The sequence below is a fragment of the Pterocles gutturalis genome, unplaced genomic scaffold (genome assembly GCF_000699245.1).
Source record: "Pterocles gutturalis isolate BGI_N339 unplaced genomic scaffold, ASM69924v1 scaffold9209, whole genome shotgun sequence".
In the NCBI taxonomy this organism is placed as follows: domain Eukaryota; kingdom Metazoa; phylum Chordata; class Aves; order Pterocliformes; family Pteroclidae; genus Pterocles; species Pterocles gutturalis.
Genome location: NW_010135707.1, coordinates 21738 through 37187, shown reverse-complemented (window position 1 = coordinate 37187; position 15450 = coordinate 21738). Strand labels below are relative to the sequence as shown.

The 15450-nt window shown below is 37.1% G+C and overlaps 1 protein-coding gene across 1 annotated transcript in view; it reads left to right on the top strand.

Moving 5' to 3' along the window:
* The window catches only part of PDE5A (phosphodiesterase 5A, cGMP-specific), a 48762-nt gene that overhangs the window by 28446 nt on the left and 4866 nt on the right, over positions 1 to 15450 (top strand). The window contains exons 11-15 of the mRNA XM_010082001.1: positions 1499 to 1674; positions 3101 to 3160; positions 8047 to 8193; positions 10468 to 10593; positions 12583 to 12677. Of these exons, the coding sequence (XP_010080303.1) occupies positions 1499 to 1674; positions 3101 to 3160; positions 8047 to 8193; positions 10468 to 10593; positions 12583 to 12677 (604 nt within the window). The remainder of the gene's footprint in view (positions 1 to 1498; positions 1675 to 3100; positions 3161 to 8046; positions 8194 to 10467; positions 10594 to 12582; positions 12678 to 15450) is intronic.

Sequence of the window (15450 nt, the reverse complement as noted above, 5' to 3'; positions counted from 1 at the left end):
AAATATGGAGTAATAAAATGCTAGAATGCTTTCATATAAAAAATTATTAGCACTGACAAGACCTTACAGTAGCTGCTGATTATGATTACTGTTGGTACTGATGTAAAATAGTATTCATTATAATTTCTTCCCTGCTCATAAGCAGAGACGAGATCTGGCCTCCCAGACCTTACGGTGACGAAGTGTAAGGCATTTGGGTTCTGTTCGTATATCCTGTGTAAATTAGGAGTAGTTCTCCTGATGCAAGAAAACCTAAAAATTGTTAAGAGTGTTCTGGAAACACCATACTAAATAGTTATCTTCTGCTAGTTAAATGCATATTTCATATACTAATCTTTCTGCTGCAAAATATTCTTCATAAAATACATAAAGTATACAAACTGGCACGCAATAGCAATTTATAGAAAATTAAGAATTTTTCATTTAGTAATTTTTTTCAGAATGTTTAATTTGCTTGTTCTTTTCACTGGGATAATTATTTGCAGTTGGCCAGGAAAATGTTAGCTTTTATCCTCAAAACTGTTAGTACTCGAACTCATGAGGCTGAGAAGACATTTGGATGCACTTAAGATGATAATCGCCCCCAAAGCAGTTTCGGTCAAAACAACGTATACTTACAATGCAGCTACTTTAATCAATATTCTGATTTCTTAGCAGAAGCTGCCATCTGCTAGGTAAAATTGAAGGGAGGTATATGTGTGAATTTCCCTCTGCTTAAAATGATGTTGGGGATTTAAGCTGCAGCCAGGCTTTGTAGAAGTTACCTGTCAGATCTTCCAGTGGCATGTGCACAGAAAAGTCCAGAAATTTTTAACAGAAAATAAACAGATGCAACAATAAACAAGTTTGAACCTAACAAACTGAATTCAGTGAGGTGCTTTTCAATGACCTCAGTAGCTTTTGGAGCAGGCTGCAATTCAATCACATCCTCATATTCAATCAGCAAGTATACTTAAACTTCAAGCCTCAACTTGGGATTCTCTGTTAAATTCACGTATTTAAAAAAATTTCCAGTACTGACTAAAATAAGGAAACGAAAACTCTGTGTACCACTGTTCTGACTTTCATAAATGTTCTTCTGGCATGGTTACAAAAATTTAATTAGCTTCCAAAGGACAAATTGTCTTTAGGGATTAAATCAACTTAGAATACTATTAATAATAGAAGTCAGGATGAAAACCACCCTAGAATTTCACAAGATAATCAAGTCTGTAAAGCCCTACATTTTTGTTTTATAAATCCTAATACATACTTTTTGAGTCTACTAGGTAATATATAATGTTTTTATATAGTATTTATTCTGTAATACAGTGAAATTAGCCAAAAAACTTCAGGGAAAATTCTACAGCACTCCTGTGTGTCACTTTTATGTATATTGGTGATTTGTACTGTAGGCTAAACTGTCCTGGACTCATTTTTTCTCTTGATGTTCCATACAATTGGTGATATTTCAGCATTTCTCTGTATTACTTCTTTTAATTTCTGTATCCTGGCATAGGGGTTTGCCAGCTTGTGAATAAGATGGAAGAAAACTCAGGCAAAATAAAGGCTTTCAACAGAAATGATGAACAGTTCCTGGAAGCATTTGTCATCTTTTGTGGCTTGGGGATCCAGAACACACAGATGTATGAAGCTGTAGAAAGAGCCATGGCCAAACAGATGGTGACATTAGAGGTGAGCTCAAAACCTAGGTGGTCATTAATTAGCCCAAGGCAGATCCTAATTTTCTCCAAACCCTGTCTATTCTACACAAGTGCAACTACTCACATGGATACTGAACAGAAATTGTTCTTCCCCAGGAGAACAGCATTTGGCCTGTTGAGTTGCACAGGAATTCTTCTGCTTGTTTCCGTATCTGTCAATTGTATTCTAACTTTATTCATGAGATTTAGTGGTGAGCTGAATGTATCTTTTCCTCTACATGAGGCTACACACTGGCAACACAGCTGGTTTGTTCTGTTGCCTAGGAAGAGGAAATGGTTTGGGGACTAGGGGCTTCCTTTTCTTGTCTGAGGTTTTCTGTGATGATTTTGGCTCAGGCCTTTAGACAAACCGGTTTGTGGAGTAGCATTATTGTAGGTTTTCAGCAGTTTCCTCAGACTGCATCAAACTATATCAAGATGAACGTCATCTGGTCTCAACCTTTGAATTGGTTACTGTTAAGTTTAATAGCTAAAGAGGGCTTTAGTCTGAGAAGCTGAATTACTCAGAGGTGATAACTTGAAGCTGAAAGTGAAAAATGTGTAGACTTTGGATGTTGTAACATTCATTATGTAAACAGAGTGTTTGCAGAATTTTTAAAATGGGGATTATGTACCCTGTAGCCTCTAAAGGAAATGTTACAACTGTCAAATAAACCTGTGTTAAGTCATGGTAAATAAAAAGGTGGGAAAATTATTGTCAAAATAATTTCAGCGCTTTAAAAAAAAGAGCTGTTTGCTTATATGGCAAATCAGCAACTCTCTCTCCTACTTTAACACTTTATAGATAATATAGGAAATCCAGACAGATTCTAGGTTAGTACATAAAATGGCTTCTTTAAAAAAAAGTTAGTCTCTAGTTGCTAATAAAACTCCATAACATTTTCACATCCTGTGTTCTCTAACAGCTAAAAAATATGAGCTTATTATGTTAATTTAAAACAAACATCTTTCAGACTTCTTTGCCAAGTTTCAGTTAGGGGAAAACTTTCCTTTATGTCTGAATAGACTCCTGAAAGGACTATTATGGCAACGTCAGGCTCGTAATTATAGTTGTTTCATGTATTATTTGTCTTTGAAAGTGAGGCGTCAAAATGTCAATACCAAAAATCAAAGTTCTTTGCTTTTTTATAGAAACTATTTACATTTTCTTGGCCTAATTATCTCAAGAAGATCCTGTGCAGTGGGAGATTTGTGAAAGCTGCAGATACATCCCCATACACTTTCAGAGAGCTCCCTTAAAAGCAGTGCAGGCCCTGCACAGACACTAGATTTCATCAGCAAATATAATGCAGGGCAATGCAGTGCAGCTGCAAGCTGAAAATTCTGCTTTAGGAAAAATACCTTTTTATCACATTGCTCTTCTTTTTGTACTAAAGGCTGCTTTTCTCTTTCTGTAGGTTCTCTCATACCATGCTTCTGCTGCTGAGGAGGAAACGAGGGAGCTGCAGGTAACAGCGGTAATTGAATTTTTTACTATTACATTAGAAAGATTCCATTAATAGAACAAAGTGCAGTCCTTTACACAAGGTGTGATGCCTGAACATAGAGAAGCACATTTTTCAGAAATAAAAATTATACTGAAGCTTAAACTGATCAGTTCTTCACATAAAAGGGAAATGTTACAATGCCTACAATGAAGGATACAGGTTGTCCAGAGAGCTGCAATTACAGGAGAACCAGAAGTATACTGAGTGCCACTCTCATGAGTTTAAGTGACAGTAACAGCTGATGCAATATTAGTATCAACTCACGAGGATTAAGTATTTCAGAAGCAAAATGTTGAGAACTCTCCTTTCTACAGCTAAGTCTGATGTATATTTTATGTCTTTGGTACATCTCAAGCATCCCAAGTATGGGTGCAGCTTTATGGCCTTACACAGAAATTCTGTATTTAATTGTTAATGCAATTTTTTTTTTATTTTTATGGTTACTTTTCTGTGCAGTGTCCTGTTCTGCTCACGTTAACTCTGTGTTTAGAAACCACAGCCTAAGGAATAACTACAGCTATGATTTCAAGCGCAGTTCAAAGCACAGCCTGTGCTTCGTCTCCCTAATTCTCTCTGTTGGAGCATATGTTCTGGGCAAATATCAGCCCTGCTGCACAAAAGAAAATGGGAGGGGTGGAGGGATGGAGAGGAGGGTAGACATAGGGGACCACAAGCTGGATAGTAAGGGACCGGACTGGACAAGCAAGGTGCCACAGAACAAGGAACAAGACTAGGGATAATTCTAAAATAGTTAACATCACACAGATTTTGAACCTCAGTCCTACCACGCTGTTGCTCATCGATAAGGAGGCACTGACAAGACCTGTATGCTACACATCTCCAGTGGTTTCTGTTCAGGGCTTGTGTTGGAATCTTTGGTGGTTACACCTCTACTGCTAAATAATACAGAACCATGATAAACCTAGCACTGAACCAGTGTCCACATCTACTGCTTAACTGTCCACATGCTTCCTAGCACAATCTTGGCCCGTGTCAACCACCATTTTCCAAGGCGATACGAGAGCACATTGTACCAGAGCACATCGCCCAGGCCATCTCCAATGGGCAGGTGTTACACACCACACATCCTCACGTCACATCCCAGGGCATGAAACAAACATCCTCATTTTCATGCTATGAAGCCACCACTCTGAACTTTAACAGAGCAGTCCGATTAGTTCAGATAATTTGAGCTGAAAAAAAATAAAACAGGCACTGAAAATAAGGGTATCTTAGAACTTCAGGGCACTACATGGAGCCCAAAGCAAACCGTGGGCAAATCTTGCTCCTGAAATGTCTATTGTCCCCTTTGAGATAACGGGATCATTGCTGCCTTTTTCCTTTGTCTCGGTACTCAAAAATGTATCAACTTCTATCAACTTCTGTCATTTTTTTTTCCTGAAACTATTTGATGTTTCTGATTTTTGATAAAGGTAGCAGTACTTGAGATAGGGCCAAGTAAGTTTCGAGATCAAGTCATTAATGTTAAAAACATCAATATTTCTGTTCATAGGACAAGTAGTGACAAAGGGAATACCTGCCACCCAAGCTGAGAAAGCTAACTTACTTCCTTAGTATCTCCTCTAAGTCATTGGAGAGAGTCGGGTGATTCTAGAAAGCAGTTCAGAGAAAGTGATTATTTTAAGTACTGATTCAGGGAAATATATAAGCGTGGCAGTTCCTTTCTTATGTAAATTATTCTTTCCCTGCAGTCAAACTGTCAGCAAGGTGGCAAGGTGTGGAGAACTTTTTTTCTTTTTCAGTGCACTGACAAAGACTTTCCAAAAACTTCTGTGCAGTTCTTGTGCTAGTGTTTTCCCCTAATTAAGAATAACCTCTCCCACATTACTGGGATATTTTTGTGTTGATGATCTTCCCATCACAGAAAGACTTAAGTCTTGAAATCAGCATGTGGAGCAGCTAACTAATATAACCACCTTCCCTGAAGTGATAGATAGATGTTACTCATAGTTTGTTCAAGGCTTCAGATTGTACAACTTTGATTTAATGTGATCCAGGTGCCTAAATTACAGTGATGTAGCAAGTCCCTGTCCGTAAACTGAACCAGCCCTGGTGGCTAAAGCTAACACATTGCATATTACAAATTTTATTTGACTAGTGACAGTCAGCTGATGAATGGCAATTCAGTTGGCTTCAGAATTTTATTAATTTTTATTTTGCCCTCATATAATTGTATCAAGCCAGCCACAAGAGATTAAACCAATGTTTCTGGATATACCTTCTTGCAATTTGCTTTGTTTTGCTTCTAAATAATCTGATAGCACGGAAAAAAGATGCTTCATCAGGCAATTGGACTAGATGATTGTTGTAGGTCCCTTCCAACTGAAACTATTCTATTCTATTCTATTCATTATCAGCCTTGTGTAATAGGCTGCAGTCAAATTTTTCACTTTAATCATCATTTCCACTTACTACACAATGTCATATTGCATCAGTCACTTCCTTTGAGCCTGGATACTATCTGCAACCTGTGTTTTATCATACAAATCAAATGAAACAAAGTGAAAGTGTTTATAGTTGCCACTCAGTTACCACAGTGGTCCCACCTTTTCCTTAGTCTTTCTTTTGCTGCCAGTGTATTTATAGAAACCATTTTTGTTGGCCTTCCCATCCCTCACTAGTTCCAGCTCAAGCTGAGCTTTGGTTTTCCCAACTTCATACCTGCACACTTTGGTAATATCTCTATATTCTTCCCAGGTAGCCCATCCCCACTTCCTCCTTCTGTGCACTTCATTGTTTCATTTGAGCTCACTCAGGAATTCCCTGTTCATCCATGCTGGCCTTTTACCATGTTCACTTGACTTCCTGCATGTCAGAATGGACTATTCTTGTGCTTGAGGCTTTCCTTGAAGGTAATGCCTTGGCATATGAAATGAAGTTATAAGCTTTATCTGTAGGTTTTTCAATCATAATAGAAGACAAATTTGTAAAACTATTTTTATACTTAGCCAGGTAACAAAATGGAGTCACTACTTAATTATTCACTATTAATTACTATTATTACAATGCCTATAGTAAGCAATAGTAATGAAAAAGTCAGAGTTACACAAAGAGGGGAATCAGTACATTTTTTTCATTTCTTGACTATTTCCTGCTGTTTATAATATTCCTGAGGTGGAGAACTTGAGCAAGAGGTTGTAGTTTGGTCAGTGCTTACAGAAGCTAAGCATAGCTCAATAACTCAAAATTAAAATAGCTGATGAACTTTCATGATGTAAAATGGGTGGCAGATAGCGCTATTGGCTTCAGTAAGTGAAGAGGGAATATCTCATCAAGTTAAATAACACTCAAATAGCTATAGACTGCAGTTTTTATACCTCAGCTGAAATTAAACTTATTGTTGTGGCTGTCAAAGGATCAAGAAAGGGAAAGATAAATTATGAATGAGGTCAGAACACAGGCATGAGGTGTTCTGTTGAGCTTCTACTGTGTCCTTCCAAACCCCTTTCCTCGTGAAATACCAGACTGCAGTTGCAGTTTTTCAAAATCATGTCATTAGAGTTGCATTATTTTCCACTGAGCATACAGGCCTGGGGGTTCTTTCACATGCTCATAGGTGAAACACCACAAGAATCCAAATGAGGGACACAAAATTACTGGTACAAGAAGTGTGTAAGAATGTTGGTGGGGTTTTTTATGTGTAAATACTACTTTTCACAATCTTTCATGACTTTACAATTCTGACATACTGGAAAGATAACAGCAAACTTGTATGGAACAGAGGTTAGTACACGTAGTTATGGGGAGAGTTGATCTGCAGGTTACATGCAATAATACTGGAGATTATGGCACATGCTTCCTTTTCAGTGTCTCAGCCTTCTAGGACAAAGTTCCTCATGCTGGGGAAATGTTTTTGCCTAGAATTACAAAGAGGAAGATAAACATAGGTTTATTGCTTTCACCATTTCAGTTTTCCCTGATTTTCTTTTAAACCACTGTCATATTGAGGTGAAACAACTGTAAAGAAATAGCACTGAAAACTCCACCTTTTATTCTAATGAAAAACTGATACTAATTTTTGTTCTGTAGTGTAAGACCTACCATTTATTTTTTTAGCATGTGTAATATCTGTACTTTGAAGGGCAACCAGTACCTATACTCTGAAATTTATAACCAGAAAAAGTAGAGTTGTAATACATGGAAAACATGGAGATACTACTGATTTTAATAAAAGTTACAGATTTTTTAAAGTGCAGGGTTGGGATTTTTTTTCTACTTTATAATTTCAGATTTCCTACTGAAGGTTTATGATTATGTACCCAAGTTACATTAAAAAACATTGCCCGAAGATTTTAAACATCATTGATCAAAGGTGAACCCTATTTTTTCCGGTTTCTAGTCCTGAGAAAGCTCTGCCTGTGGACATGTTCTGACTACTATAGTGCTGAATGTGGATTCTGTTAATTCTTTGTTCTAGCTAGTCTACAGTGACAACCCTTTCCTCACTGTTTTCAGAAAAATTTAATCAGATACAGATTTTTATGTCTGCATGTACATAAAAACAAACATGTAACTCCACTGCCTTATTTTATCAGTCTCCCAATTTCATACATACTCTTGGTTACAATTTGCCTTAGGTGAGTTAGGTAACAGACTGTTTGACCAGGTAGTCCTTTCCTTATTCTCTTGATGTACGGAAAACTGTGTATTAAATCTAAGCAAATAAGGTCATGTTAAACAAGAAAGGCTAAGGAAAGATAAATAAGAAGTAATCATCCGGTTTTAGTATAATGTGAAGGTAAAATTTAGTATCTCGCTACGCTGTTAAAAAGCAGATATTTATGTTATGCTTTCTTTTTCCTAAGGCTAAGTTTTGTTCTCTTATTCTTCTCTAGGCTGCCGTAGTACCATCCGCACAATCTCTCAACCTAACTGACTTCAACTTCAGTGATTTTGAGCTATCAGATTTTGAAACAACACTCTGTACGATTCGAATGTTCACAGACCTCAACCTGGTGCAAAATTTCCAAATGAAACATGAGGTATGAATGCTGTCAAATGCTGCTTAACATAAAGAGACAACTTAAGTATTAGAAAATTGGGAGAATAGTGAAACAAGACTACAGTAAATATTAAGGAGTAGTTAGCAAACTGGGAAGGTATTTAAAGTGGGCAGTATTGGGGTTTGTCTTTAGTTTGGTCCTACTGAATGATTAATAACTTGGTTAATGGACTGTAAAATGCTTTTAGAAGACTTGGGGAGTGGAAGTAGAGGACTTGGTTAAAATCCAAATGAGTTTGAAAATGTATAGCAGTATTTCAAAACCAGCAAGAATAAATATAAAGAGTAACAAAAACAGTCAAATGCAAAAAATAGAAATGGTAAGCAAAATATACCTAGTGGTAATAGAGAAAAACATTTCACAGCTACTAATGTCAGAAGCTGTGTAAAAGTCAATTATGTGCTATAGTAGCAAAAAGGGGCAAATTTCATTCTTTACTGACAGAGGAGTGGTATTTAAGGCCCATGGAATAATTATATTGTAGCTCATATTTTAGGAGATACACAGAGATGCAAATTCATTTTTAAAAATAACAGCTTAGAAGACTGAGCAAAGTTTGAATGAATTAAGCTGTTTTTCTCCAGGAAGCAGAATATTGAGGAAGGAGATGATAGCAACTTTTCAGTAAGTAAAAGACTGTTATGAAAAGGACAGTGATACTGTTTTCTATGTCCATAGAAGGTAGTAAAAGTAATTAGCTTCATCCTTCCCACAGAAAAAAATGAGATTAGAGATTAGGGGGAACTTTGTAGTTATGAAGATAGTAAAAACTGAAACAGATGACTTATGTGGGCTGTGGAAATCTCCCTGGTTTTTACCAATAGATCTATTTGTAGACATGCATCTGTCAGAGGTGCTCTAGACAGGTATTCTTATTGTGCTCCTGGCCCTGAGGTAGACTAGGTAACCTCTTAGGCCTCTTCCAGTCAATACAATTTCTATTTGTAGAAACCTCATATTTAAATACTTCAATTTTTGGTTTATGTATATGGCAACAAAACTTCTAAAGTTTGCAAGATTAATTTGGAGGACTTCATAGAAAAACAAATTAGTAAAAGAAAACAGGTATTTATTTTCTAGATCACCAGTTTATAGACTGACTTAGTTCAGTAGGCTTTAAGGGCAGAAAGGAGCACTGTCTTACCTAGCCTGATCTCTTGAATATCCCAGTACTTAGTTTCACCTTTAAGAACTTGTACTTCCTTAAGGGGTATGTCCCAACAGGAGAGAGGGTGTCAGGAGCCCCGTAATGGCTGGGCTTCTAGTTCTAGTGGAGCAGTTGTAATGGATTTGCAAAACCAAAATAACACCACGATAACAGACACATGAATACACATCTCTATAGAAGCAAGAGATCATTGACAGCTTTGAAGCCTCACTTTCATCTTTCTGTACTGCAGCTAAAGAAAACTGGCAGTAGCCCAGTGCTCCTTTTTTAACAGTGGAAAGGCAGAGAACGCTTTTGTCTGGGTGGAATAATTTCTGTGGATGAATGACACTGGATTTTCATTTCTGTCAGTACAATATCTTTTACTATAAACACTACAAATAATCTTGACCAAACCAAGGCCTAGATCCTCAGCCGGCACATAACATAAAGCAGTATGCTGTATCCATTAAACCAAGGGGTCTGTTCTAGTACACATGAAATCACTATCTGACCTTCACACCTTTCACTTCCTTAGAAGTAAAGTATAACCCACAACTTGTAATACTGTTGTGTAAGACATCCAGGACATACTTTCTTCCTGCACAGAAAATACTACCCAGCAATATAGTAATCGCCATCTTTCTTTCACACCTATTTGCTTTCCAAAGTCCAATTCTGCTTGTCTTTTGACAAGCTGATATGATGGAAATGTTCATAATCAAAGCAGATCTTAAGAGAACTCTGTAATTAAAAAATAAATTGTCTCTATGAAATACATCATTACAAACAAGGATTTTTTTTCTCCCTGTTAGCTCAATATAACTCAGTTTCTGAACTGCATCTAACACTAACATTTAGTCATTAGTAATAAAAACCCAAACCCACAAGTATTAGATACTCCATGAGAGACTGAACTAGTGGTTGTAAGTACATTCGTATCTGTGTTCACAGTTATAAGTATGTTATATTTGAACTCTATTGAGGTAAAAGGAAATTTTTTTCTGTAAGAGAGACACTTTTCAAGCAGGATTAGAGAAAGATTTGTTTTCATAAAAAGATTTCTAATACATTTGCAGTTAACTATGTGATGATGTTTCTTAAAGGTTCTCTGCAGATGGATTTTAAGTGTAAAGAAAAATTATCGGAAAAATGTTGCTTATCACAATTGGAGACATGCCTTTAACACTGCGCAGTGCATGTTTGCTGCTTTAAAATCTGGTAAAATTCAGGTACATCTTTCTGTTTCTACATTAAGAATCTTCTGGCTAAACAAATTCTGTAATGATGCATAGTCGATTGTCATGTCAGCAAGATGTTCATCATGCTGGGGTACTGCTAGTGAAATCAAAATAATTCTCTTGAAGACTTCTGGCTTTAAGTGTTTGGTTTGTGAAACTGTTGTCGTGTTGTCACATACCCAGTTTCAGTTAAATCCTCTGCAAATGCTAAGGTGGATGTTCCCAGTGGGAGTATCTCAAATAAGGCACGTACACAATTATGTCCTTTTTTAAAGTTAATGCTTATGCTACAAGCAAGTCAAAAAGGTGGAGAAGAAAAGGACTGACCCTATTTCAGGATATTTCCTTAAAATGTTCAACAGAATTTTTTTTAAGTTCAAACACAGAGCTGAGTACAGCTTTAGACAAACAATATAACATTATTTAAAAATATTTACATGCTCATTTCAATGCTTTTGAGCAATGTTTCAACCTTCCACTTGATGATCCCCAAAATGAGAAAAGTATTGATTCAAGATTTTTCCAAAATATGTTTTTAGGTTTTGTTTTTATATTGTTGAAAAAAACAAAATGTTTTGGTTCATTCTGAATGAACGTTTCTTCAGTTTGATTACAGCCAATTGTTAGTAGTGGGTTTGTACAGTAAGCACTTCTAGAGAATTAATAAATCCTATTTGTAGACCAAAACCCGATACTGATAAAGAGCGGGCATTCCCTTCCTCTACAAGCTTTTTCTCACTAAAAAAAGAGACAAAAGGGGCTGGAAGACACAAAGGCAAGGGCTTTAGTATTCCTTGTATGCTGAAATGGACACGGTTGTTTTGTTCTGTGTGCGGTCTAGCAATCTCTGATGATCCCGATAGCTTGCTTGCTGTTTTTGGAATCCTGTCAGTCTCCACTGCAATTTCCATAAATTCTTTTACTCCTAACTGCATTGGATTCACTCCACACTGATTTTCATGTCCTAGATTCTAGAGTCAGAAATGACATCAAACATAAGTCAATTTTCTCTAGTTTGAGGGGGAAAACAAGCACTGGGAGACACATCTTCCTAGGAGAAACATAAAATCAGTCATTTCCAAATGGATTTGTCTTTTGACTAGACTAAGGAATGAAAGCAGATGCAAATCCAGAGAAGTTGTAACTGCTTAAAGAAAATCTGGATTTGATGGTACAGAAAGTACAGCTGTCCAGTGGCAGTGCTGTCACTAGCTGTTCTCGAAGTTCCTGTCCTGACCGTTGTGCCTGCTATTCTTGTCCCATTACAAAATGCTGCATGAATACTGTAGCTTTGTCCAGCTCTGTTTCTCACTGGACAGATTTAAATAAGCTTTCTGTCAAATTCTGTTGAATAGTAAAGATACAATACAGTCACAGAAGAGAAACTGTAACCTCTCCACTAATCCTTGTTGGAGCTCCAGAATAAACTCTTTAATAATGAGTCAGATATTGTTTAATTTTGTTTTCCATGTACTTTAAACTTCCCTTAATTTATTTGCCCAGTGATCAATGAAAAGCATGACATTTTTCCCTTCTGATTATTCCAAGGACATTTCTATAATGAATTTTTATACCTATTTAGGGAATGTAGCCTAACTCCCTTGCGGTAATAGAGGAGCTGAGATAAAAGTCATTGGGCCAGAATAAAAAAAAAAATCCTCGTTCTCTCTCTTTGCTGCCAGGTGAAATTATGCAAGTCACTTCCTCTTCTTCTGTATCTGTTTCCTCATCAGTATATACAGGGCTAGAGGACGTTCCCTCTGAAAACTGCATTGACGCCTACGGAGAATGATTATTACTGTGCACAACTTCAGAGATAACCTCTTACTCTCAGCAAACCATTTTATGTCCTTGTCCTCTTTGGGCCAGAACTGTATATGCTATGTGGATAAAGACAAGACAGCAAATATAAACCACATTGTTCTGAATAAATCCCTCTCACAAAGCTAACTCACTTCTTGTATTCCTCCTTGCACATAGAGCAAACTGACTGACTTAGAAACACTGGCTTTGCTGATAGCAACTCTAAGCCATGATTTGGATCACAGGGGAGTGAACAACTCTTACATACAAAGGTAAGAAAGTCTGAGAGAAGTAAAAACAAATTAATACCAAAATCACAGAGCTAAATTAAGTACAACTTAATTGAGTTGATGATGTGAGGCTGTGCAAAGGAGCAGCTTTGTACTAAGCAGTAAGTGTGAGAAAGACCAGAAAGATTTGAGGAGTCCAAAGCAAAGACTGTGCAGGGGCAGTATCTTCCTGCTCCTGTTCCTGATGTCCCATCCCCCATTTCCCATACAGTGACAGCAAAACGTCCCAGCTTCTAAGGGACAGCCAGCATGTAGGAAATGTGCAGCTTTTCAGACTGCTCACTGCCCCAACACCTGTTCCCCTGCCCAGTCTGGCCCAGCACAGAGCTGAGATCTGCCACCATCTGATACAAAGGTGTCTCCATACCATTTTGAACTCTGATTGTTCTACTCATGATTTAGCCATATTTTTCCAGAATTCTAAGTTGATTTGGATAAGATACATATTTAAAATCACATCAGAAATGTATGACTGGTTTGCATTAATTTTGGGTTCTTTGTACTCTTTAACTTTGATCAGTTCTGGAATTACAGAAAAACTTTTACAAAGCAAAAAGTCAAAATATGTTTTAAAACCTTGAAACGAAATATTTTTACTAAACAAAATATTTTGCTTTGAAGTTATCAAAAAACATCTGAACTCTTCTGAAATTTTCTCCGTATTTTAAATTTTAACTAAAAATACTTGTTTTGTTAAGACTTTATTAATAGTTCAAGATTTGCCCAAAATGTGCTTTTCAGTGAATTTAGTATTCACTGCAAATAATAGTATAAGATTCTTCAATTAAATAAATAGCTTAACTTAAAACATGGTGTACTATGATTACTGTGATCTGGCAATGTGTCCTGATATGACCAGAGATGGGGAAAAGGTACCGAGAAGTGTATACTTGTATCTTTCTCCAGCAGAGTCGGAGAGTGGTTTAGAAGCTACCTTTGGAAGAAGTGGTCTGCTGTTCTCGCTGTGTGTAAAGGTATTAGAGGAGGAAAAGTTTGTTTGAGGCAGAGAATACTGAAAGGCAGAAAATAAGTAAACTGAAGGAGAATTCCTGCCTTTCAGATATATGTTCAGAATAACACTAAGACTAATGTGTAAAGCAAAAAAAACCCGAGCCCAAAACCCCACAAAACTGAAAGAGTAACCTTTTTCTAGTTCCCTAATAGGGGATTCCAGCAGCAACTGTACCCTTGCAGTGATTGGAACTGGTTCGCTATTTTTTGCTTTATTTATCTAAAAATAAATTTCCTGGAAGACATCTGGAGATACGTCATCTCCTCTCAAAAATGTCCTGGGAAAGTGTTATAGACAGCAAAAATCTAACATTCACACATGCTGTAAAGCAGAAATTATTACAGCTTAATAATTATTTTTCAAGAAAAAGTTCCATTAATTTTGTTTTAAAATCCCTCATTTACATCTAAATGAAAAGTTGTTTTTTTTTCCAGGAATGGATCCCTTTTGTTTCTTCCCTGGAAGCAGAGAGAGGATATACCTAGCATATGATTCTTTTCTTAAGCAACAGGGTTTCAAAAATTAAAGTGGTCCTGGTAGTAGAAATTACAGGAAATTAACTGTTTAAAGGTCTTTTGGTAGATACGCAGGGATTTTGTTTTCTTTTTCTTCCAAACCCACATGTAAAGTAGGCAAGCACAGAGTATGAAAACAGCATAACCTAACCACTGTGTTCAGAAAGCGACAGTGTCCTTTGGCCTGGAGGTTTAACAGAAATGCTGTGTGCTACAGAAGTAGGACCTAAGTTTATTTCCAGCACTTGTGTCTTCCCAGACAGCCAGGGTCTGTAAGCTCTAGTCTGGTGCAGTACTTGGGAAGATAACCTAAGATATTTCTCACATATTTCTCTCTTCAGAGGATGAACTTTAGAGGACACAGTATGCATCCCATTTAACTCAATGGGAATTTCAACCAGCATGTGTTGCCATCACCCTACAATTTGCTTCCCTACAGAAACACGCAAGCATATTTGCTCTATACTCCTTTTGCAGCAGTCTCAGAGGAGGTGCTGGGCAGCCAGCCCATAATCCTCAGGGGCTTGCATCCTTTAATCTCCCCTTCCGCATTTTTGTTTGTCTTTCCATCTTTCTCTCCACATTTTTGTTCTTCTTAAATCCCCAGAGGCTCCTCTTACAACTTTCATTTGAGTCTTTGTAAGCAGTCACTTTCATAGGACTCAATCCTGCAACCACTGATTCATCTGAATGACCCTTAAACCATACAAAAAGTCCCATGGAACTGTATGCTAAAAAAGAATTTCTTACACGATTAAACATTTGTAGGTCAGATTATAATTAGAGTAATAGATTCAGGATCAGCAGCAAAACAGACTTCCAAGAGAATCCCAATTTAAAGAGATGAGATAAGCAATGTGGGACCAGGGACTGAAAATGAGGATAGAGCAGCAAAAGCCAAGAACCATATTATGCAATGAGGAAAAGGGGGAAATTTGAAATCTTCAGCGGGGAAGAATTTCTGTATTTTATCTAAAGCTACTCAAACAGTAAATTCTATTTTCTAGACTAAGATAGCTTTAAACTCTGCATCCATACAGTTAGTTTCATGCTGGTTTTCACCACTTCTAGTAGAACCAACATCTTGTTTCCCTTCTGGATTTTGCCCTGGGCAAAGGGAAGGTAATGATATTGCAGTATCCTGGTCATGAAGAGAGTGGTGATGAATGACGTACCAATACAGTTACTGACTGTGGGACATTACTTCTGGGCCCTGCACCAGAGTCCT